The 25974-nt window shown below is 41.8% G+C and overlaps 1 protein-coding gene across 21 annotated transcripts in view; it reads right to left on the reverse strand.

Annotated features, from left to right (window-relative positions):
• The window catches only part of Wnk (Wnk kinase), a 90533-nt gene that overhangs the window by 38860 nt on the left and 25699 nt on the right, over nucleotides 1–25974 (reverse strand). For 13 of the 21 annotated variants that reach the window (XM_028307236.1, XM_028307227.1, XM_028307235.1 and 10 more), the window contains exons 3-15: nucleotides 22259–22372; nucleotides 20172–20303; nucleotides 19685–19750; nucleotides 18947–19522; nucleotides 17063–17144; nucleotides 15502–15610; nucleotides 14521–14623; nucleotides 13578–13750; nucleotides 11192–11302; nucleotides 10323–10432; nucleotides 9121–9278; nucleotides 7848–8080; nucleotides 6635–6799 (exon numbers count right to left, since the gene is read on the reverse strand). In XM_028307236.1, coding sequence (XP_028163037.1) covers nucleotides 6635–6799; nucleotides 7848–8080; nucleotides 9121–9278; nucleotides 10323–10432; nucleotides 11192–11302; nucleotides 13578–13750; nucleotides 14521–14623; nucleotides 15502–15610; nucleotides 17063–17144; nucleotides 18947–19522; nucleotides 19685–19750; nucleotides 20172–20303; nucleotides 22259–22372 — 2132 coding nt within the window. Of the gene's footprint in view, nucleotides 1–6634; nucleotides 6800–7847; nucleotides 8081–9120; nucleotides 9279–10322; nucleotides 10433–11191; nucleotides 11303–13577; nucleotides 13751–14520; nucleotides 14624–15501; nucleotides 15611–17062; nucleotides 17145–17886; nucleotides 17917–18058; nucleotides 18149–18220; nucleotides 18322–18544; nucleotides 18628–18706; nucleotides 18800–18946; nucleotides 19523–19594; nucleotides 19751–20171; nucleotides 20304–20756; nucleotides 20874–22258; nucleotides 22373–25407; nucleotides 25664–25974 lie in introns of those variants that run through there. The other 8 variants (XM_028307239.1, XM_028307241.1, XM_028307240.1 and 5 more) reach the window with 8 other exon arrangements.

Here is a 25974-nt window from a genome sequence, read left to right on the forward strand (position 1 = left end):
CTACATTTTGTATTGATGCGATCTGACCGTGCACAAGCAAAGAACGCAAACAGTCACGACCGCTGACCGATTGTTTTTCCCGTTCCGGGACTATCCCCACCTCTCGTTCCCACCGCTGCAACTCCTGTGTAGCCAGGTTCTACAGCTTGACCGCCAATAACCCAACCAGTGAAGGTCAAGTTTGTCCCGGGGGAAGTTAAACTGTCATTGGACCCGCAATGAAAATAATCAGAAGAACATTGTTGCACACTTTTGCCCGGACCGCTGACCGTTGCCCTGAACGACAATGTTGTTCATACATAATGCGAGCTGCGTTCACTTTGACCTGAGACCGCTGATCGCAGATCGCATTCAGTGTGGCAAACCCTAATAAGTGCGTGCACTTGTTTGTACGTTAGGACCTTTCGCGGCGAAACCCGGCGAGGTCAATTTCAGGTTACGTATGATACGTAATTTCAGTTGAAAATAGAATAAGTGCGGCTTTGTAGGTATTTTGCGACTGATAAGGATATCTCTGAAACTCATTCATGTAAACCCGAGATAAAATACTTTACTGGTGCGGTTACGATATCTGTCGGTGCAACACAGATAATGATGATACCAAAATTGGCGCTGTTTCGAAAATTTTGCGAAAAGTGGATCATATAATCTTTCGAGCTTATGTACGGTGGGATCGTTTTGGTATCCTCAGAATCAATGCCACGTCGTCATTCAAAGAAAGGAATAAAAATTAGTAGCATAAACTTTGTAAATAAAAACAAAATACGAATGCAGAAATTAATCGCACGATTCAACTTTCATTCATCAAACTGCATAAATACACGTCTAATAAATTACTTACGAAAGAATAATGTTAACGACAGATTAGTTTTATCGATATAACAAAATAAAAACTAATTGTTCACCGTTTAACTAAACACAAATTATGCTTTTTGATATGCGGACGGATTTCGTTAACAATTTTACGGTATGAATCTCTTATCATTATCACGAAATTAATTTAGCTGAATTGTATCACTTATCAACGTTCTCTTATCGTGTATATTGACTTTGTTTGCTTCATTCACTTTTATAACTTTTTATTGAGTGAAATAATAAATACAAAGATTTCTCTTACGAAATTCTAGTTCCATTAATAAAGTTACACTATCACGCACTACTGAATAACTTCTCACTACGTTTACGCGAATCGACTGAACACCTGAAAAGCCGCTAATGTTTTAATCTATTCGACATGACGTACGAAACCCCGGCATACATAATACGAATGCGGCGCCCGCGCACTGTAAAGGCCAAAGCACACGATGCGTTGCGGCGGTGAGACGCCGGAGCGGTGTCGCTGCGACGTCTAAAGGTGGCGGTTCGCGTTGCGACAGAGACAAGAGACCGAGACAAGAGACTGAGGCAGGAGATCGCGACCGTTACTAACTAAAGCAGAGACCTGTCTGTCTCTGTCTCGCTTGCGAACTTTCGAGTTCGAGTGTTGCGAGCTTATACATTGTCTAAAGTCAAGTAACATTCGCGGTCTCGCGTCTCGGTCTCTGTCGCAACGCGAACCGCCACCTTTACGTAGAAATATCTGTGGCGGGCACACCAGCGGTGCGGCGCCGCGCCGCGTGATACAGCGAAATCATTGCGGCGCGGCGCCGCAACGCATCGTGTGCTTTGGCCTTTAATTGTGTTCATTCAAGCGTCCAAATTACTATTACAAATATTCAGCTGATGAGCGAGAGGTAGCCACGTTAATATGCTTATCGGATTATTGTCCTTATGTGGACATGGCTGTTAATTATAAAAACGCTCGGTTAATGTTTCGTTCGTTTCAGTCAAATGACGTTCACTGCTGGACAAAGGCCTCCCCCAAGGATTTCCACGCCCGGTCCTGCGCGATTAATGCTTATTTATGTTGAAAGACAGTTCTTTCGTCCGGCAAAGTTTGAAAGACAGGGGAACAAGTAAAAATACCTTTTAAATAAGGTTATTACTTCTGCCATCAAAACCAACGTTTTGATGGCAGAAGTAATAATTGGTGAATTATTTCAAAGTAAAAGTATCCATCAATTAATCAGCTAGGTAAGCTGTTTAGATCGAAATATTTTCTTGTATTGCCCGACGTTCATGTCTTCGCATGCTTTATTGAAAAGCGATTCTCAAACTTTTGTACCCAGGGAACCAACATTCGACCTGACCTTACCTTAACAGTGAATTAAAAAAAAATATTTTGATAAGTGAACATAATCGAGTCTGTGTTATCATCGATTTATTGAACAAAATTATCATAAATAAGGTCCCCTTAGGGTTTTGGCAAAAAAGTTTGAGAGCCAGTTCAGGCATCGCGTTGCCTTCGCCATTCAGCTGCCAGTCGCGTGCCAGACGACCATAGCTTACCCTGACATGCCGTCGTTTGAACTGAACGTTCAGAATACGGGTTATGCAAGGCACAGCAAACAGCTGTAAGCTTGAGTTATGTTACTTTGAATTAATTATCGTCATTTCTCCTTTTTGACGAGAAACGGGCGATATCCGGGACCTTTTTTTCAGTTTTTTGGGGCTAAGATTATATTTAATACACTTTTTCATGTATGAAGGTGGATGGAAATGTATTTGTACATTTTTACATACTACACTCCATTTGCCACTTTTAATAGGTCAAAATATTGAAAAAACTTTTTCGAAATCACAAAAAATTTCGATACAACACAACCAGCTCATCTCCAAAATATCACAAGCTTTTGGCTTTACATGTCATTAATCGTTGCTTATTCCGTATTTTTGTCTAACATTATACCGATTTATATAGATACGTGTCTAAATCGGTATAAATTGTACATAAGAAAATTCGAATTTTACGAACGCAATTTTGTTATCATTAAGATTTCACCGAGTGACACTAATTCGTAAACGATTCGTAGCAATTTCAGTAGCCATCCGCGCATGTAACGTCGGTACAAAAATAGTCTATTATTATCTATTGCAAATTCGAATTACTGTGTAATTGCGTACTGTTGCATACAGCGATCGACGGCACGCGTCATTTATTAGAGACTCCAGGGTCACCGCGTAAGCGCTCTACATGTGTATTTATAATCATGATGTACGGATAAAAACCGATAAATTAACATAATCTTTATGCCTTTTTAAACAGAGCTCAAAATTTGCGTGATTTTTCATTTGATCGTAAATTGTTGTTCAATTAAGTTGTCTGCATTACTGATTGATTCAAACTTTATTGTCTAAAGGCGTGTAGACATGAGTTAACTTTCTCAATGGTCTAAGCATTTCTTTTAAAGATCTTCGTCTTTTACATAACGTTTTTTACGATAGTGAAATTATATTTCGAAATAGGTTTATTTCGAATCGAATACTTCAATCACGACTGTTTCCTCGAATAAATTTAATTACTCCGTTAATTATTACGCATATTAATTTGAAACTGGATTAATATGCAGAATATCGTGTTAACATTCTGTCCGACAAAAGGCGGATAATTATCAGCCTTTAATACTGAAAATCAATTAATAAATGCATTGCAATATTCAATGAACTGTTCATGTGTACACACCTTTGTACGTTTAATCGTATACATCACGAACCGTAAAGATCGGAATGTTATCTTTTTTCATCTAATTATAATAGTACCATTAAAACTAATTTGCGTAATTGATCGATTTATTTTTTATTTGAAATGTTTATAAAATCAGCAAGTCAAGTTTAGATGCATATCTTAGATAGGTATTGTTGCTGGCAGTTTGGCCAGCAATCCTTTTTTAATATTGTTTATGGTTTTTTACTTTTGTTTAATATTGTTTTTTAGATTTTTGAAGTTGCTTTTGCTACGCGCGTGTTCTGTTAATGTCTTGAGCAATATACCTACTGTTTTGGCCTTATTTTGGTGTTTCCTTGCTTCTTGAATAATATCACCACCGGCAGGCCTATCTCTATAATACAGTCCACTCCATCGTTTTTAACAGGTATTGTATCGTTTGGTGATTACGGACCGAAAGAGGTAGGGGCTCCCACTCGGTGGACAAACGATCTGGTAAAGTCACCAGAAGCACGTGAAGTGACAGCTCAAGACCGGTCGCTGCAATTGTTTGGTTGAATCAAATTCGGACTGCTGACTGCGGAGTGGATCTTGTGTTATACAAGATCCACTCCGCAGTCAGCAGTCCGAAGCCGCCTCACGGATCACCTCAGAATACAGAACAAACCAGAAGGAGTGTTCGATAACATTTCTACGCGGCAACTTGTGTCCAAAATACTTCCCCTCCCGCGCCCCTCTACCCCCTTTAGTGTTACTAGCGCCGTGTGACACTCCCATTTTTGGGGTAAAATTATGTAATTTTTTAAAGAGATGTTAAACAAGTAAAAAATAAGTAAGTGAAATAAGTACACACGGCCACAGTGTTAACTATCCATTTCCGTTTTTGCTCTCGCTCTTATCAAATGGTGATTCTTTGCGATAGAACGAGACGACATGACTGGCCATAGGCATAGATAGTACCTACCTACCTATGAATTTAATTTTTACTCCGAAGTAACTAAGTGTAGATGATTATTTATTTCTATTAAATAGTGTAATATACTATATGTAGGTATAATATGTTATTTAAAAGTCAATTACAAAAGTCGAATATAAATTTTAGAATGCCAAGTAAAACAAAAAAGAAACTTAAGGTTCTTTATTATGTAAACATATCGACAACAAAACATTTGTTTACGGCGCAGTAGTGCTTTTAGTTTAACTTTTCTTGGAGTCAAAAACAGAATCCAAATCAAAAACATCACCAATACTTAAATTTGATTGCGAGGCAACTCTGGCTGTGTATCCTGAAAGAAAATCAGAGTAAGTATGTAAGCAATAATTAATTACTTAAAATTATTATTAAATATACAAATATTGCTGCTGCTGATCTGTTGATACCAATGCCTTACTTTTGAATAAATGGGAAAGTATGAAATTCACGATAGTAATTTATTATCTCCTCATTATTAGGGAGTAATATTATAAATTAATTCAATATATTAAAATCAAATCAAAATTAAAAATATTTATTCAGTTTAGACCACAAGTGGCACTTATAATTTAATTAATCAGGTTGTCATGTCATGGATGAAATTACACTGAAAACTAATTAAAACAAAAAGGATGGGGAAAATATTCCATTATTCTGTGGTAACGCTAACAAAATTAACGCGTGAATTTTTTATAGACAAATGTAATTCAATATAAAAAAAAGTAGGGTAAAATATTCCGTTGACCTGTGGCAACACTTACAAAATACAACCGTGATTTTTTTTGAAAATTATTATTTAATTAAAATGAATTGGAAATGTGCTACTTACGGATAAAACATGATCCCATGCACTTTCTTCGTAATTCCAGTAGCATTCTTACATGTTGGAACGGCACAAGACGGCATAATTTAATTATAAAGTGTCAATCTGACGGATATGTAAACAATGCGCGCGCCGGCCATTGACTAATTGCTCTAAAGTCAAATTAGTGCGATTTGGAGTAATTTATATAGTTCCAAAATACTGAACTGTCCTACGCATGACATTGACAGTGGGGCGCCACCGTCTATACCGGATCGTCGGTTCCGATTTTTGCCATGTTGGAAACCATATAGTTGAACGATGGTAGCGCCCCCCTGTCATTGAGTTTGGTGGGACAGTTCAGCGTGGGTCATCTATATGAATACACATTTACGCCCGTTGACGGTTTCTGGTTTGTTCCGTATTCTGAGCGGATCACATAAGTATTAAAGTTATTTTTATAGTGAAAACGTTATACCGTTTTTTTATTTATTTTTTAATTAATAATTATACCGTTAACTGATTGTGTTCTAGTCTCGTTATTTTGTTTAGTGTACGTCTTGGAACAATTGTGGAGTTTATTTTTATAAATATTTTGTAAATGTAATATTTTAGGTCTACCTTTTTTTTTAATATTTTATTTTGTATTTATGTAAATAAATTCTTTTTTTATTTTAACAGCAGCGCCCTCTGTTGCGCGTCTTTTTGCCAGGAAGTGTTACGAACCGACACGAATTTTATTGATAAACTTCATCAGTGTCAAAAGGACGCATAATTGTTGTAATAACCCCCATGTTGGTACCCGCTGAAAACCAGCTTCGTGACTTGACGACTTGTGTGTGTCATGTCACGATTTTCGCTGAGCGGGCGCCTTTTCAGCATGGCTCAGTAATATTTAACCTCTGTACATGTATGCACATAAATGTTAATGCTGAATAAAGGTATTCTATTCTATTCTATTCTATTCACTCGGGCTGGTTTTAGTGACACGCGGACCGTCCGGTGCGGATCCGCTCCTCACAGGCGATCTGTATGAACTTCTAGGGAGCGTTTTCGAGTAATGCGGTTCACAGGAACCGCTCGCTCCTTAGGGGGGATGGGGGCCTCGTCCTAGGGGGACGGGGGTCTCATCCTAGGGGGACTGGGATCTAGTCCTAGGGAGATGGGGATCTGGTCTTAGGGGGATGCCTGGAGGGTCGGGGGTTTCTTCCTGGGGGACGGGGGGTCTTGGTCCAGGGGAGGGCAGTCTGGTCCAGGAGAGGGCAGTATGGTCCAGGGGAGAGGATGTGTGTTATTATTGTCTCATCTTACATACCTGTTGAGGCTGATGAGCTGCGACTTGAGCAGCTTGAAGACGATGCGGGCGTCCTCCTCCATGATGAGGCCGGCCTTGGCCATGTCGTTGGCCACCTCCTCGCAGTCGTCGTGCTCCATGTCGAACTCGAACTGAATCGCTTCGTTCTCTTTGTGGGTGTACGACCTGGGCATAACAAACTGAATGGTAACTTGTCTTATGGTTACTAGACCAGTACCTCTAGTACGAAAAACTTTCGAGTTCGTTTCGTTTGCGTATTCAAAGTGTCATCGAAAAATTTTGTATGAAAAATTAAACAGCGCCCCCTAGGGCGGCTATAATATAGTGGGCGCTGTTTAATTTTTCATACAAAATTTTTCGATGACACTTTGAATACGCAAACGAAACGAACTCGAAAGTTTTTCGTACTAGAGGTACTGTAGGCCTAAGATGCGCGCCGCGATAAGCGGTTATCACGCCATTTTATCGATTTTGCCCATACATTTTGACGTCAATAAAAGTTATCACGGCGCGCATCTTAGGCCTACTGGGCATATTAAACTAAATGGTAACTTGTCTTATGGTAACTAGACGATAGAGGATAACATAAGAGACCGATAGACACTGGCCTTCATTTCTAAGCAAATAAATGATTTCATTTTAACAAGGAAAAGAAGAATGAGGTATTAGACCAGCAATGTCAATGGACTAATGGAAAAATCCAATTAAAGCCGGTAGCAGAGCACCACTACCGAAACAACATCCATCTAAGCGGTCACTTGCCCGCACTAGCAAACAGGTTTCAGAATAATATTTTACTAATTTTGCTGTAGAAAGTATTTCATAGGTATTTATGAGATTATTATTCCCAAATGCACTGAAGCAAACGTGACCGATTAGTGAAATTAAGTGAAGCCTTATTTCATTCATTAAACAAATATTACCTAAAGCCTTATTTCACTACACAAATACCACCTATTCTTGTCTGCTGCTTAATATGCTGGCATCAGACAGTCTAATCTTCAAATACATTATATTATGTCCTTTCATTTCTGTTTAAGTTTACATGTGACTAGAAGAGTTATTAGGCTTGGTTTGCACTTAGTTAAGTGATAATTTTTGTGAGTCAAATGCGGGCAACGCAGAACTGGTCGCTATGGAAATCCTTGGGGGAGGTCTTTATCTAGCAGTGGACGTCATTGGGCTGAAACGATAAGTGATCAAAAAGGTATACCGTTTCTTGGGGTCGATGATCTTAAGCCGGAACTGTATCTTGGTCATATCGGAGGACGTAACAAGGTCTCGGCCCACGATCTCCAGCCGTAGACCGATGTCTTCGCCGAAGAACTCGTGGTTTAACAGATCTTTTACTTTGGGGCGATCAGCTTTGTTCGGCCTGATGCAAGACTCGATGATGTCCCGCACTTCTGGGATGGTGACCTTTTCCAGACTTTGAGGTTTCACACCCTAGGAAGAAAGGGTAAATTAATAGGCGCCAAAAGTTCAAATGAATAAAGTTCGAAGGTAGTTGCGAAGTATTATTATTTGCCATTTTCATCTCATAGTAATGTTTGTAAATACAGGAGTTAGCATTCTACTAATCACACCTGTGCAACTATTAAGAGTCTAGTTCAGTGAATTGAGGGCTAACCTACAGACTCCTATGTTGGCACCATTGTAGATTAAGGTTATATTACTCGCTAGAGGCTAAGACAGTGGCGCCAACTGTTGAGCGCTGAAGCAGTAAGTCCTCCTACTGCTTCACATCTTCATCACATTTACATTGACTAGGGTTGGCTCTAGAGTGGTTTGTCAACTAGGGGCCAAGGGGGGCAAGGGGGCCAGGGTGCGCTAGGGGGGCCATGGGAGGCGCTGGGGGGGGGGGGGGGCAGAAGTTCGCTAAGGGGACGCTAAGGGGGCACTCACCGACACGACCTTCTTGTATATCTGCGCGGGCCCGCTGCACTCGCTGTAGGGCTGCTCGCACGCCTGGGGCGCTAGGAGGGCCAGAGGTCGCTAGGGGGCCGGAGGGGCGCTAGGGGGACGCTAGGGGGGCCATGTGCGTTAGGGGGGCCAGTGGGAAGCTAGGAAGGGGGGGAGGAGGAGGAGGACGCTAGGCGGTGGCAGTTATGCCGGGGGGCCAGGGGGGCCGGGAGGGCACTCACCGAAACAACCTTCTTGTATATCTGCGCGGGCCCGCTGCACTCGCTGTAGGGGTGCTCGCCGGTGCTGCTACGGCGCCTAGGGCGCTAGAGGGGGCTAGGGGGCGCTAATGGGAGTCAGAAGCCACTAGGGGGGCCAGTGGGCGCTAGTGGAGGAGAGTCGGCGCTAGGGGGGCCAGGGATCTCTAGGTGGGCCAGGGGGCGTTATGGGAGCCAGGGACCACTAGGGGGGGCTGCTAGGGGCAGGGGGCTGGGAGCCACTAGGGGGTAGGGGCCACTAGGGGGGCCAGGGGGCGACTAGATGGGGGCAGGAGTTCGCTAAGGGGAAACTAGGGGGGCACTCACCGAAACAACTTTCTTGTATATCTGCGCGGGCCCGCTGCACTCGCTGTAGGGGTATTCTCCGGTGGCCATCTCCAGCATACACATGCCGAAAGCATAAACGTCCACTGATTCGTCGTAGTGCTCCTCGTACATTTCGGGCGCCATGAACTCGGGCGTGCCTGTGGGAAAAGTTGACAGTTGCAATATGCATAATACATTTTTGTTGAAAAATAGCCTGTATTATCATGGTATGATATGCCATGCTGTCGTCTTAAAGTCCGGTCGCCTAGCAGATAGAATTTCGTCCAATGACCCCAAGTTACCCATCCTTATCGCTCGCACGTTATTATATTGCTGTCGCGACTGTGCGACGGGCGGCTGCAGTGAGCACACGCGAGCGATAAGGATGGGTAGCTTGAGGTCATTGGACGAAATTCTATCTTCTCGGCGACCGGACTTTATACGGGAGAGTTTACGCAAATACAGGACTGAAGTCGAGTACTCGTGTGGCGATTTCCACCCGCACGTAATATGGAACGATCAACGATCGATTGGCGGGTGGGTGAGGTTAACAGAGGTTTCTGCTCCGGAACAGGGACAAATGCTTCGTGAGTTCTTAACCTTGCTCTCTACTTTATGAGCTACTGTATAAAATACACATGTGTATACTATGAAAGATCACACAGTAAAAACGAACTTAGAGTTCATCATCATCATCAACATCTCAGGCATAGGACGTCCACTGCTGAACATAGGCCTCCCCCAATAATTTTCATGATATGATTAGTAGCGGCCTGCGTCCAGCGCCTTCCTACTACCTTTATAATGTGTCGGTCCACCTTGTGGGTGGACGTCTCACGCTACGTTTTCCGGTTCATGGGGCCCTAGTTCATTAGGACGCCTATGGTAGCACCATCGGTCGCGCAATCGTGGTATGTAAATGAGATCAGGGTTCGAAAATATCCGATATTTATTATAAATATCAAAATANTCATTTATTAAGGAATAAAATGTGTTTTTCTTTAAGGATATTTATTGGGCTTTCAAATAACACCAATATTGTTAGGGCACCATTATTGTGTCAAAAGAAAATTTTTAAAGTTCGCGTCGCGGGTGGTGCGATTTATTTGCTGTCGAGTGTATATCTTGATATATATCCTTTGATATATATCCTCGAACCCTGAATGAGATAGGGCCCGAAATACTTCTACTTGGCCACTCACCGATGACGGACTTGGCGAAGCTCCTGTTCTTGAGCGTGGCCAAGCCCAGGTCGCCGATCTTGACGCTGCCCGTCGTGCCCGTGATGAAGATGTTGTCGCATTTCAGATCTCTGCAACACAATGATGGTTTAAGCCTTTAACGGACATAAAAAGTATTTTTTTTAATGTTACTACCCGCTGCCGGATAAAAGTTATTTGCTATGCCTTATAAAATATAGCTGGGTTCTTGCGACCAAAACACCGTATTGTGACAAGCTTTGTAACACATTATAGTTCAACAATTCCCATCAGATGTCGTAGGAATCAAGCTGTATTTTATAAGTAATGCGGAGAGGCAAGGAATGCACTAAACATTGGCTTTCCTGGCTCTTTTGAGGTCTACTTTACTCCTGCTTGTTATTACATTTTCACGGCTTCATCAGCAGATCTGAATTTCAGTACAATATTTGACTAGGGTTGGGAACATAAACCTTTTGTTGCAAAGATGATGAGCATTTTTTATAGGGAACTCATAAAAAAATAAAGTTTTTTGCGCCATAATTTCTGTGAAACACCGAAATCCTGCAGCCACAAAACCACGAAGTTATATCCTACTAAAGAAACCACGGGTTGGAAGACGTAGCGTGGGCAGGCCTCCTACTAGGTGGACCGACGATCTCGTAAAGGTCGCGGGAAGAGCCTGGATGCGGGCAGCGCAGGACCGTGCATTGTGGAAAACCTTGGAGGAGGCCTTTGTCCAGCAGTGGACGTCATTTGGCTGAAACGAACGAACGAAAGAAACTTTCAGTGACGTAGTTTACGGTGTACGAAGCTCGCACTATAATAATCTTATTTTATACAATGGTACGATGTATGAATGTCATACCTACCTGTGAATGATCGGCGGCGTCCGCGAGTGTAGGAAGTTGAGTCCCTTGAGGATCTGGCGGCACCACGACTTCAGCACCTTCGGGTTGATCCGCTTGAACCTCCGCAGGTACCTGCGAGAAGATACGTATGTTTTTATCCAACACATTCTGTGACCTAAGAAACTCTGAGGCCCAGAACACACGGTAAAACGCAACTGCAACGAAACTGCAACTTCTAGTTACTTTTGAGTTGCATCTAAGTTTCTGTCATAGCGTCCGTTGAGAGACCACACATGACGCGACCAGTTTGAAAACGGTCAAACCGTCTATGGCAGAAACTTAGATGCAACTCAAAAGTAACTAGAAATTGCAGTTTCGTTGCAGTTGCATTTCACCGTGTATTCTGGGCCTGAGAGATCCTACAAAACCTTGACTTTTTGGGTTTAGTTTTGCTCGCCAAAAGAAGTCAGTAGGGCTGTAGTCTGTTGTCATTGACAGACTGTTGTGTTACTCACATTAAATTATGTAAGAATATAGAGGTTTTTAGTGAGCGTTTTTTTATAAAAATAATCTGCGATGGCTAAATGGGACGACATTTTTCGTGTGATAACTTACTCATAGGAAAAGAAAAGACAGGTCACTGTATTAACTTGTGCTCACCAACTGTCGCCTAATTCACGTATTTTGACACAGTCAAAATCTCGTTGACGTTTAGAATTCGTACTATTGAAAAACAGTTTTAAATCCGTATTCACAAGGGTCATTTCGATAGAACAATTACTCGATAGGATCGAAACTCAGCGATTCGTTGTCGTTGAAGTTTTGTTACGTGAATAAGGCTACTGGCGCCACTGGCGAGAAACGCCCTGTCACTCGCTAGTGGCTAAAACAGTAGCGCCAACTGGCAAGTGTAGATATGATAAGAGCGCTATAGTTATTGGCAACTATTAAAGCCCTTTCTCTCGCAAGTGGCATCATCTAGACCTCATCTGAGTGAAGACACTTTCATTTAACGCTACGCTACGAAGTTAGAAGTAAATAAAAAGTGTTGCTTACGCTTTGAGCGTTCCAGACAGCATAAGCTCGGTGATAAGCACAATATTCTTGCGCTTGGCCACGGTACCCTCCCAGTAGTTGTAGAACCGCACTATGTCACTCGCTACTTCGCGAGTTGCGTTATCTTAGCGACAGCGCACACTGGGCGACAAAACGCGGCGACAGACGCGAACACAAAACGCATCCGCGCGTCGCAATGACAACCTAATGATATGAAATGACGCGCGCATGCGTTGTGGCCGCGTCTGTCGCCGCGTTTTGTCGCCCAATGTGCGCTGTCGCTTTGTGAGCGCTAGTATAGTACTTCTTCAGACTTCTAGGGAGCGTTTTAGAGTAATGCGGTCCGCAGGAACCGCTCGCTCCCTAGCAGTTCATACAGATCGGCTGTGCGGAGAGATCCGCGTGACACTAAAACCAGCCTAACCCTTATTTATGTTTAAAGTCCGGTCGCGCACACAGTCACTGCGGCCGCCCGTCGCACAGTCGCAACAGCAACATAATTACGCGCGAGCGATAAGTATGGGTAGCTTGCGGTCATTGTACGAAAATCTGTCTGCGACCGGACTTTGTTGACATGCTTAGAGTCGATTGATATAAAAGGTATTTAGGACCGTATTAAGTTATTCATAAGATTCCTTACGCTTTGAGCGTGCCAGACAGCATAAGCTCGGTAATAAGCACGATGTTCTTGCGCTTGGCCACGGTGCCCTCCCAGTAGTTGTAGAATCGTACTATGTCACTCGCTACTTCGCGAGTTGCGCTATCTTAGTGACAGCGCACACTGGGCGACAAAACACGGCGACAGACGCGACCACAAAACGCATCCGCGCGTCGCAATGACAAGCTAATGATATGAAATGACGCGCGCATGCGTTGTGGCCGCGTCTGTCGCCGCGTTTTGTCGCCCAATGTGCGCTGTCGCTTTGTGAGCGCTAGTATAGTAAGGCTGTTTTTAGTGTAGCGCAGACTGTCAGTGCGGACCCGCTCCGCACGGCCGATCTGTATGAACTTCTAAGGAGCGTTTTAGAGTAATGCGGTGCGCAGGAACCGCTCGCTCCCTAGCAGTTCATACAGATCGGCTGTGCGGAGCGATCCGCACTGACAGTCCGCGTGACACTAAAACCAGCCCAACCCTTATTTATGTTTAAAGTCCGGTCTCGCTCACAGTCACTGCGGCCGCCCGTCGCACAGTCGCGACAGCAATATAATTTCGCGCGAGCGATAAGGATGGGTACTGGAGCTTGGGGTCATTGTACGAAATTCTGTCTGCTCGGCGACCGGACTTTAACTTAGAGTCGATTGGTATAAAAGGTGTTTTAGACCGTATTATGTTATAAATAAGTTCTCTTACGCTTTGAGCGTTCCAGACAGCATAAGCTCAGTAATAAGCACAATATTCTTGCGCTTGGCCACGGTGCCCTCCCAGTAGTTGTAGAACCTGACGATGTTAGGATGTTGTAGCTTCTTCAGCATGTCAGCTTCCTCGCGGAAGCGGAGACGCTCCGTTTTGTTCAGCTTTTTCTCCTGGAAAAGGGAATAAAGACTTTGAGAGACTAGTTTGAGAGTCGAGTGTCGCATGTTGTGTAAACCTTCCATGAAACATGTTTGTGTTATTTGCCGAGAGATGTCACTGCTCTTTGAGACGCGTAAAGCTGTACCGCGGTGTCTAGATTTTTTTCCCCTATTATATATACCCTGGAGTGTTTTGACATAACAAGCAATAAATTGACACCTAAATATTGACATCTTATTTAAACCTAGATAAGAGTCCCTTAAGTGCGCCGAGAGTATCCGTGGTTTATTCACATGTCTAGCCGAATTGCTGTACAATGACACTTGCCAAGTTGTCAAAGTGCGAAAGATTTATTCAGTTCATACTATAATACCAAATCGCTCCTATTTCTACTCCTGTATAACCAGGATACTTTGACAATATATTATAAACAGAGTGCAAAATAGCATCCATCGCCGCTACATAATCCGAAAAACATTTCCATATCCATAGTTACAAATGTTGCCATCCCCTTCACGCAAAGCGAAATGGCAGCATGAGCGACGGTGTCAGATAGACCCGAAACTACGTAAACAGCATTTCGAGGTAGCCCTGTAAATGCCACATTGCTTCGTCTATACTTACTAAGCCTGAGTTGCACCACCTGACTTTGACCGTAATATGGTGATAACCGGTGTTTTTTTGTATGGAGTTCGACAGATTTTTGACGTTTGTCAAAGTTAAAATAAGATGGTGCAAGCCTAAGTGTTTGACCCCAACCGGCACCGAACCCGCAACTCACCAGTAATTCGCACCAGGCGACGGCGACTCCGGTCTGCGTGTCGAGCCCGTGGTACACCGTCTTGAACGAGCCCCGCCCCACCTCTTTATCGTACTTGAAGAACCTGAAAGAGACATAATGCTTAGAATAAACCGTTGAACTACAAGTTAAGATGTTGCCAATATAATTAGAGATAACTCAGTTAGTTTGAGTTTGAGTTGGCCATATTATTTAAGTTTATTTGCTTTTATTAGGTTTTTTAATATGGTTTCCTTTGTATTTTTTATACCTAGATACTTTTTTCTGCTTTTTTTTCTCGTTTAAAAAAAAAACAAGATATATCGTCTAATTTTGCCATAAAAGGAGTCTATCAGCAGAATTACTTTGCTTATACTCTATACAATTATGAAAATAAAATCCAAATTAATCGCCGCCCGAAGTACAGTGGGCCACAGTTCCAGCAATCCATTTCCGTTTTTTCTCTCGCTCTCATCAAATGGTGATTCTTTGCGATAGAACGAGACAACTTGACCGGAAATAGCTAGGAACTGTGGCCCATAGTACGTACAGTCGGGAGCACAACACTAAAACCCGTATTCACAAACATTACTATGAGGTCTCACAGAGCGCGTGGACGCACAGGGTGACACACGAACCAATCACAGAGCTCTATTCAACGCTGTGCGTTCGATTTGCTGCTTCACTAAAGCAAGCATCGCAAGAATACGGGCGTAAATATTTCATTGCAAACTAGACTCTATTATGACTAAAGTACGGCCAACGAGAAGCGATACCAAATGTAAACAAACCCAATGTCATGGGTGAACCCGTCTGACTTTGACATATTTTGGCGGGAGAACGAGACATTACGACAAATACACAAGATGGGAAGAGACAGAATATATTGTCAACTCGACAGTCGTGTCGACCTTTTGTATCGCTGCTAGTTGGCCGTACTTTACATAAGGATTAAACCACAGTATTTGTACAGTACGTAAGTACCTGCCGCAAGGCGAGACTCCAATTGGCTCCTCCTCATCCTCCTTATCTGGCTTCATGTCTTTCTGCAGCTCTAACTTGTCCGGAGGGTAGATAGGGCTGAACTCTAGACCTGTAACGTATAAAGACATTCTTTTACTTATCAGGACATGCACAAAATACTAAAAAAATATTTATTTATTTAATTTGCCTCTGGTAAATTAGATAGGGTCGTGCTACTGCAGTGGAGACAAACGCCCGTATTCACAAACATTACTATGAGGTCTCACAGTGCGCGTGGACGCACAGGGTGACACACGAACCAATCACAGAGCTCTATTCTTTGCGTTCGATTTGCTACTTCACATAAGCAAGCATCGTTTGTAAATACGGGCGTTCGTTATCAGGACCACGCCTGTTCATCTCCGAGAGTTTACATCGAAAACAAAACACGCACGATGGCCCACCTACAGGATACTATTCGACAAGGCCTCACATACGAGCGAACATTGACTCACGCACGCGTATTCTTGTGTATGATGGAAGAAAATAAAGAAAATGGTGTACTAAATAGTGTGCAGTATTTAATTGCCTAAATAATAATAAAAACACAGAATGTACTTTTTTAAGTTGCCTCAACACACTGAGAGGTAAATAAGTAGTTAATATTATTCATGATAATTCATGCTAAATCGTGTATTTCCTCCGCCATTTTCTGCAGTTTGGCACCTCACGTCACATCATTTTACCGAAGTCAGCCCTATAGCTTCGGCGCAGTGCCGATCACTGACGTTTGTCAACAAAATGGTGCTTGACTCTTGAGTCAGGCTAAATTACACCATATTGTTAATGACATTGAGCATAATTTTTTATAAATACCTTCGCGAAGTAAAACTTCTGTACGTAGTACTTATTATTATTCTGTGTCAGGACATGCACAAAATACATACTATGAAAATATTTATTTTATTTGCCTCTGGTAAATTAGAGAGTGCAGTGCAATGGACATTGGAGACTAAATGAACTGATAATGATGAATGATTTATTTGGTATCAAATAAGTATGGACGCCAGGATACTCTTCTGAAGAAAGAGCTAATAAAATTTCGAACTAAGATAATAATACCAAAAGTTCAAGTAGTAGTCTAGCGCATAACTGAGTCATTGACATTATACAGGGTGTTAGGTAAATGGGTATATGAGCCGACACTAGCCCATGTTAACATGGGCATATAAATGTTAAGGTGAAGTCAGAAATTTGATATCATCATTTTAATTTTTTTAATTTTCATACAAAATAAATTTTATAAAATCCGATTTTGTATGAAAATTAAAATAATTAAAATAAAGATATCAATTTTCTGACTTCACCATACCATTTATATGCCCATGTTAACATGGGCTAGTGTCGGCTCATATACCCATTTACCTAACACCCTGTATGACGTCAAAGAGCATACTAATATGAAGGACATCTGAAGTCTCGCTGACATATGATGTCTCAAAAACACACTCCCGTGCCGCTCCCATTCCTCAGGCACTGATTTAGTTAAGCGCTAGACATATAGTATTTTATATTTATTTACCATTTTGGTTTTCCTGTGATGTAACTTCCCCGCTATCGTCAGGCGGGGGTAGGCGTTTCTCAGCTATATCGATGTTCTCTTCCTGAAAAGCAAAAAGTTTTCATTACTATCTCGCCAAATTATAGCGATAACCGTATTTCTGATCTATTTATTCATCTTGTAATGATAATGGATATTGAGAGATCTGTTCCTATACCTTTAATTAAACCATAATTTTACATTTACTACTTTAAGTCAAGGATATAGATGACCTACACTGAACTGTCCCACCAAACCCATTGACAGGGTGGCGCCACCATCGTTCAACTTTATAGTTTCCAACCTGGCAAAAATCGGAAACAGCGATCCGGTATTGACGGTGGCGCCTCTCTGTCAATGTCACGGGTGGGACAGTTCAGTGTATTGGGTCTTTACACCAGGGCAGGGAATAGATATCTCGTGCGTGACATATGTCAACAACATATCAAGCGAAATCGAGTGCTGTCGCTTGACATTTCTGCCGACATCGCGCAACTTATGTCGGTAGCGACGTCAGGCGAAGTCGTGCGACTTCTGTGCCCTAGTATATCACTGGCTTAACAGTGCAGGTATTTTTTATTTTATTTTTTTCGTCAGGAAATGCATGAAATTGCATACCCACTGGCCCGGGGGAACCAGTGGGTTATGTGAGGCTCTCCCTGCCAGATGGGCAGGGCCTACTCACTAAAACCTGACGGTGTCCTCCCGAAGTCTTTGGGACGGAGCTGCGAGTTATTGTCCGAGCTAGATGGCCTAGACATTCTTTCGCGGCTCCGCCCCAACAGTGCAGGTATACAGTGACTCACCAAATCCTGCTCCGAGATGAAAGCGTCGTCTTCCAAGTACTTCCAACCACGCAACGAGTTTGTTCCCACTGTCGTCTAACTCTGGGTCGCAGAGCGGACCCTGTCCGGAGCTACTACCTTCCCACTCCCACGCCCACTGCTGGTAATAATAGATATAGATGCGGTAACTCACCAAATCCTGCTCCGAGATGAAAGCGTCGTCTTCCAACCGCGAGACGAGCTTGTTCCCACTGTCGTCCAACTCTGGGTCGCAGAGCGGGCCCTGCCCAGAGCTACTACCCTCCCACTCCCACGCCCACTGCTGGTAATAATAGATATAAATGCGGTAACTCACCAAGTCTTGCTCCGAGATGAAAGCGTCGTCTTCCAATCGCGCGACGAGCTTGTTCCCACTGTCGTCCAACTCTGGGTCGCAGAGCGGGCCCTGTCCTGAGCTACTACCCGCCCACTCCCAATCCCACTGCTGGTAATGATAGATAAAGAAGCGATAACTCACCAAATCCTGCTCCGAGATAAAAGCGTCGTCTTCCAATCGCGCGACGAGTTTGTTCCCACTGTCGTCCAACTCTGGGTAGCAGAGAGGACCCTGTCCAGAGCTACTACCCGCCCACTCCCACGCCCACTGCTGGTAATACCAGATACAGATGCGGTAACTCACCAAGTCCTGTTCAAATATGAAAGCGTCGTCTTCCAACCGCGCAACGAGTTTGTTCCCACTGTCGTCCAACTCTGGGTCGCAGAGCGGACACTGTCCGGAGCTACTACCTTCCCACTCCCACGCCCACTGCTGGTAATAACAGATACAGATGCGGTAACTCACCAAGTCTTGCTCCGAGATGAAGGCGTCGTCTTCCAACCGCGCGACGAGTTTGTTCCCACTGTCGTCCAACTCTGGGTCGCAGAGCGGGCCCTGTCCGGAGCTACTACCTTCCCACTCCCACGCCCACTGCTGGTAATAACAGATACAGATGCGGTAACTCACCAAGTCCTGCTTTGAGCTACTACTCGCCCATTCCCACGCCCGCTGCTGGTAATAATAGATACAGAAGCGGTAACTCACCAAATCCTGCTCCGAGATGAAAGCGTCGTCTTCCAACCGCGCGACGAGCTTGTTCCCACTGTCGTCCAACTCTGGGTCGCAGAGCGGACCCTGTCTTGAGCTACTACCCGCCCACTCCCACGCCCACTGCTGGTAATGATAGATAAAGAAGCGGTAACTCACCAAATCCTGCTCCGAGATGAAAGCGTCGTCTTCCAACCGCGCGACGAGCTTGTTCCCACTGTCGTCCAACTCTGGGTCGCAGAGCGGACCCTGTCTTGAGCTACTACCCGCCCACTCCCACGCCCACTGCTGGTAATGATAGATAAAGAAGCGGTAACTCACCAAATCCTGCTCCGAGATGAAAGCGTCGTCTTCCAACCGCGCGACGAGCTTGTTCCCACTGTCGTCCAACTCTGGGTCGCAGAGCGGACCCTGTCTTGAGCTACTACCCGCCCACTCCCACGCCCACTGCTGGTAATGATAGATAAAGAAGCGGTAACTCACCAAATCCTGCTCCGAGATGAAAGCGTCGTCTTCCAACCGCGCGACGAGCTTGTTCCCACTGTCGTCCAACTCTGGGTCGCAGAGCGGACCCTGTCTTGAGCTACTACCCGCCCACTCCCACGCCCACTGCTGGTAATGATAGATAAAGAAGCGGTAACTCACCAAATCCTGCTCCGAGATGAAAGCGTCGTCTTCCAACCGCGCGACGAGCTTGTTCCCACTGTCGTCCAACTCTGGGTCGCAAAGCGGGCCTTGCCCAGAGCTGCGACGCCGGTACCCGCCCACTCCCACGCCCACGCCCACTACTGGTTGACTTGCCTGTAATATACGTGATCAAGTTTAAATTTCTAGAAAACTACGTAGCTTGTCGGTTGAAAAACGTAAATTCGAGACAGCAGTTTCAGTGAAAAGGATCCTACCTTTTCACTGGCTGCATTTAATGGAAAATACATGGCTTTTAAAATACTATCTGCGAGTCATCATCATCATCGGCTGTAAGGGTTTACCTAACGGTAATGTCCAGTCGGTAGCATGCTGATCATATTGCAGGTGTTTGTGGTGAATATCGAAGCCCTTTCATCATAACCTGCTCGGTATCAGTCTGTACTGGTGCTTTCCACCTTCGTAGCAAGAGACAGATTTCAGCTTTACAAAGGTTTGCAGCTGTACCATTAATCGAGAAGCCATTTGGCTGCCGCAGCTTCATCATCACCACCTGCAAGTCATCACCGGTACTTACGACGCTGGTGGTGAGCGAGTTGAGCATGTCAAAGGTGTTGCTCTGCTGCGTGTGGATGATGGCGAGCGCATTGTACGGCCGCGGGCCCAGGACGGGCCCTTTCATCACCCCCACTTCGCCGCCTACCACCACCTGTTGGTCATCATCATTTGTTACTATCATCATCATCATCGAGATACAAAAAGAGAATACTTATACGACTAAAAGGATCTTATCTTCATTACCAAACACCTTCCAACTCTCATCACCATCGAATTCAATCATCACTAATGTAGAAACCAGTTAGGAAAAAATAACAAATCACTATTGCTTAAAGTATTACAAGTTTGCTTTCATTCATATGTCCATATTAACAGATGAATGAAACCAGACCTTAATCCCTTAACTACCCTTATTTATCAACGTATCACTGAACATAAAGCAAGAACAAGAAATGTATACCAATCTGTGAAAAAATGCACTAAACATTAAATAATAGAATACCATGATTAATATATTTTGTCAAAGAAATTCTGTAACTAAGATCCTGGCACAATATTTCTGTATTAGCATTGCCTTGCATCAAAATTACTAAACAAAACCAACCTCATAGTACTCATGAAGAGCTAAACTGTCACTGTAGCTTCTACTGAGCCTCCTAGTATCCACCACCGCAACGTACATGTCACAACACGTCTTTTCTTTACTAGCACTACCGAAAATATGTCCAAGGAAGTCAAGGAAAACAATATTAATAATAAACAATCGAAGATTACTACTGGGGAGTTCTAACTAATGTTTACACTCGCACTCCCTAATAGCGACTGATAATAATTATCGGGTATGAATCAACTTGAATGCAGTGGATGAACTTGTCAGACACTTCACGATTTGTTAAGGTGCGTTTGCGGATATGCGGAGCTTGGTGCGGACTTGTAGCAGGATTAGTCTGCGTCTCCAGTCTCTCTGCTAGAGATGTGCGAGGATGCGAAGCGAGGGATGTGTATGTAAAGAACCAATAGAGTCGCTCCATTTACCGCTAGCCCTGTGCGATAATGTTTAAGACTGCCATCGTCTTTTAGTCTCCACTACAAAAGCACGACCCTCTTTAATTTACCAGAGGTAAATTAATCATATGGCCTACACATCCTGCGTTGGCCAGGACATATTCTTTTCAAACAACAGTCCTCTTTAGTTTTTGGGAAGAACTTTTCTAGCGAAACAACCATCTTAAATTATGGTTGCTATTTGCTTATATTGTATGGTTTACAGCATTATAATTCAAAATGCTCTAAAAGAACAGAGAAATAAAAAAATATGTAAGAGTTTCAAGATTTCTTAGAGAACTATGAAACGAAAAATTCGCACTGTAACTTCCTGCATCCAGCTCCACTCTCAGTGCTGCGTGTATATGATGAACGCAGCTTTATTCGCTGATAATAAAGAAAATGGACTAAATTGCCCTCGTTTAACTGTCACCCAGATCAAACAAAAAATATACGAGTTGAATCATAAGAGATTAAATTATTTTTATTTATAGATTCCAACGAACTAATCATGTTTGACTTCGAACTCATTGTTATTGTCATTATTATTTTTTGTTCCGGTTTCATATAACATAATTTAAGGAAAATCAATTATTGTAGAAATGTCATATTATTCCTCTCGCTCTCGCTTTCAAGCAACAAGAGAGAACAAGGTGTAAAAAAACTAAACAAGTTCCAAGGGTAAGTTGTAATCCCCCTGATTACAACCTTCCCTTGACTTTGACATAAATACATACGATGATAATGAACTTTGCATCGGCCGAGCAATCCACAGTTCTTGACCTTTCATCCTATCTCCTACTTCTAAGTCTTGAAAAACTAAACGTTGGGGACAACTCGATTAAGCATTTTGCTTCCTATCCCAAATCATGTGCAGCCTTCTAAAGTTAATCAGGAAACCACCATCACTACAAGGTGACACCATTGAACACCTTAGGGACTGCGCATATTCACGACAAGGGATTTTTACATATCGAATGATGATGTAACGTCCTTTGCCGTGACGTTCCGGTAATGTGCGCAGTCCCTTACGATCAGATGCTCTACTGGTGGTCTACCAACCTTGAAGGTCTTTTCCTTGCCATGCACGGTCTTCTCCTTGGCTACAGTGGTCTGCTCCAGATGGTGGGGAGGCTGCGAGATCTGGTGGCTGTGGCCATGCAGGCCTGATGTCATCTGGAATGGAAAAACAAACTATTAAATACCCTGACTCATTGATATTATTTTGAAGAAAATCCAGGAACAGTAGTACAATGCCAGGCACAGACATGTGGTCATATGCTTTACGTATTTTAATTTTAATTTATTATAACGTGACAGAGCATATAAATCTGAAGTCTCGCTGATTTTTGTTTGACGTCTCAAAATCAGGCACTGGCTGAGATAAAGATTAAAACTGTTTTCAAAGTTTTTCAAAAACTGTTTTCAAAGTTTTTCAAAAACTGTTTTCAAAGTTTTTCAAGATGTTCATTGCTGCAACTCATCAACGAAACTCGTCCTTTATATGCTTCTTTGCAAAAAAAGATGTTCCTTTACAATAAGAAACGCACATTTTATTCTTTCTTATTAACACATGTCTGTGACCGGCATAGTAACAACTATAACCACAAAATTAGCTTAAAGTACATTATTATATTACGACATGTAAACTTGTAAAGCAAACAGTTGCACTTTTGATAAAATTCTATCAATAAATGGACATTCCGAAATTCTATACTTCTGGCCATTTGGCAGAAACTATGTTAGTATGTTGCTAGTTCTTTTATACGTAAAATTATAAACACCTTGTCACATAAACATTTTATGTCGATCCTCAATAACCAACAGTTACATTATATCCGACAAATAATGGTTTAGAAAAAAAACAAAGTGTAAAACAACAAAGTTGTAACTACTGTAGAGGATACAAGTACACTTAAAACTTTTTCATTCATGTTGCACAATGGTGCGAAATAAACAGGTAAAGGAAAACCATCATCCATCATTGTCAAAGTAAAGCTGAATTTAAATGTTCGCAATATAAGAGAGAGTAGCAGGATAGCGTCCATTTGAATGATTCACTAATCATTGTATTTGTTATGTTTGATAATTACAATTTAATTTTGTTGCTGACCTGACCTGATCACCTCAGCAATCACTAGGGTAACCACCAGTTAGAATGCGTGTGTCATTCTGAACTTTGTCCCGTCAGATTTTTTAGTTTAATAGAAGATAAAATAATCTCACATTTCAACTACTGACACCAAGGTCCTAGACAATGGAGATACATTAAACGATAGTTTCTTCCGCAACATCCAGATTATCACATTATGAGAGGTCAATGCAATGCAAGCGTTTAAAGAGAGGGACTCTCTGCGATCTCTTTTAAAAACTGTAAACCCTTGAAAAAGAGGCTGACAATAGTGACTGAGTTTCTTGCGCTGTTTCTTCTCAGCACTTGCCCATTTATTGTCCCGAAACAGTGCTAGGGTCAATATTGTGTCGTGAGAAAGTGCTTTTTAAAAGACAACGACTCGCAAAAATAAAAAGAAAAATACGTGAAAATGCCTTTATTTTTAACATCTTGAGGAACTTCCAAATAAACTTAATCTAGTTAGCTCCTGTCAAGCCTTTTTGCCGTTGTGTCATCTAAGCGAGCATTTTATAACAGCAAAACATTTCGTTGGGTAATATTGTCGTAACTTAATTACAGGTTTGCGATCTAATCTTGGGCAAATCATAGCGTGATACACGAGAAATTTTACTTCAAAACAAATTTAACTGTACCCAAATAACTCTACTATACTTCAGTTAGGTCGGGGTCAAATAAGTTTGAACAATTAATGATGATTTGGACGTTATTACATTACGGACCTACTTAAATTCTTGTAGCCATTATTTTTGATAATTTAAGTTGATTTGATTAAATACCTAACTGTTATTTTTGAAACTTATCCATTTCAGTACTGTTCCAACAAAATTAACTAAATTCTCTTCACCTTAAAATTGATGACTGTTTCTGCTACAAAAAAAATTGTTATCATTTCTTTTTTTATTAACACTTAAAATACCACTATATTAGTTTTGCAGATATAGCATTATCATACATACACCACTAATAAATAACCAAAAAAATTACATAAGTTAATTTGATAGTGAAATCGACAGTTTGACATGACCAAAGTTTTGGACGAGGGATAGGTCACGTAGGCAAGGGTACCCCATTGTTAAAAATTAGAATCTATTCGAGAAAAAAAAATCCATTTAACATCATTAGACAAAGTATCGCATTTGAAAATAATAACAATTCTCGCAAATACATTTGTTCATAGAAAAAAAATCTGGATAGAAGTTGGTTTGTAAGTATGATTTTAATGATATCTGAGATATGACAATAATGCATATAATAATATGTCAAACAACTGGTTAAGCTAACTGGAAAGTGAAGTCACAGTTAATACAAATACTGTCATTCGCAGAAAATTCATAATGTTTTTATGAATAAAATAAAAAAAAACGAAAATAAAGAATCCTAAACAATCAGCCCTGTCGACATAAACAGTTATTGAAATCATTTCTTACAATAACTTATTTGAAAAAAAGTAAACACTTGCTTTTTGCACTTTATCCTACTATGTCAAACGGTAAACATTTTTTATCGCATCACTAGAGCATAGGAGTAGGTGTACAGACGACAGCACAACAAGATGAACAGTATGGTATCTTATTCAGTGGCTATAAGTGCTATTTTGCGACAAAAACGTAATAGTCTGCTGTAGTCGACTGTACTATAGTGACAAATGACGATAAGTGTTACTAGAGGCGTGCTAATTAATTTGTCCACAAAATTCTTTGGCCGTTAATAAAAAACGTAAACAAAGATAAAATTGCATCCGTTTAAAGTGTATTAATTACTTGTTGTTTCAAATATAAGTTTATTTGCGTATTATTTGATAAAAATGTTATCAACCGAACAGACAGAATTTTTTTAAGACGTTAAAAATCACCTATTCTAAAATGATAAAAATAAAATGTTTTCCTCATTAAGTGAAATAAAGTAATTCTTTTTGAGATAGCAATAAAATTTCTTTAACTACAAAATGATTAAAAAACAAGTAGTTATAATTTCTGTAATATGCACGCGGGGCAAGGATTAAAGATTTCAAAGATTGAGCGAAAGTGTAAGACTAATGAGTTAATAGAGACAAAATTACAAAATTTTAGATACTTACAAAACAATAACAAAAATCCACTGACTACACTGAATCACTAAATCACAACCAAATAAACAAGTTTCTCTAAAGAAATATTAATTAACACAAAAACTTTTGCAAACACAAACAACAAAAGTTTTCCCTCCAAACCGCATTGGTCACAGATAATAAATAGCAAACTGCGCGCGCAACTTGCGCGTACGTTCGAAAACAAACAAATGATAAACACAACTAGTTGTACTACTCCATTCATAAAATAATGGCCAAGGAATCGCACAAGGTGCAGACCGGGGTGACGATCAGTGACGAACTAATATATCAGTGTGAGCGAGTTTTATCTATGGTAATGATGGACGGACAGACAAGAAAGGTCGTGACGTATTGTTTGCGGTAATTTGAGATTAAACAGATTATCTAACTCTAGAATATGTATCGCCTAATGAAGTGTGCTTTGCACTATAAGGAAATCGAACTCCTATGTTCTTCTTATTAATTTCGTTGCGGGTCAAATGACACTAACTTTCCTCCAGGACAACTTGACCTTTACTGGTTGGGTTTTATTGGCGGTCAAGCTGTACATCCTGG

Source organism: Ostrinia furnacalis, unplaced genomic scaffold (genome assembly GCF_004193835.3).
Source record: "Ostrinia furnacalis isolate ACB-3 unplaced genomic scaffold, ASM419383v2 OfSCF2147, whole genome shotgun sequence".
Lineage (NCBI taxonomy): Eukaryota > Metazoa > Arthropoda > Insecta > Lepidoptera > Crambidae > Ostrinia > Ostrinia furnacalis.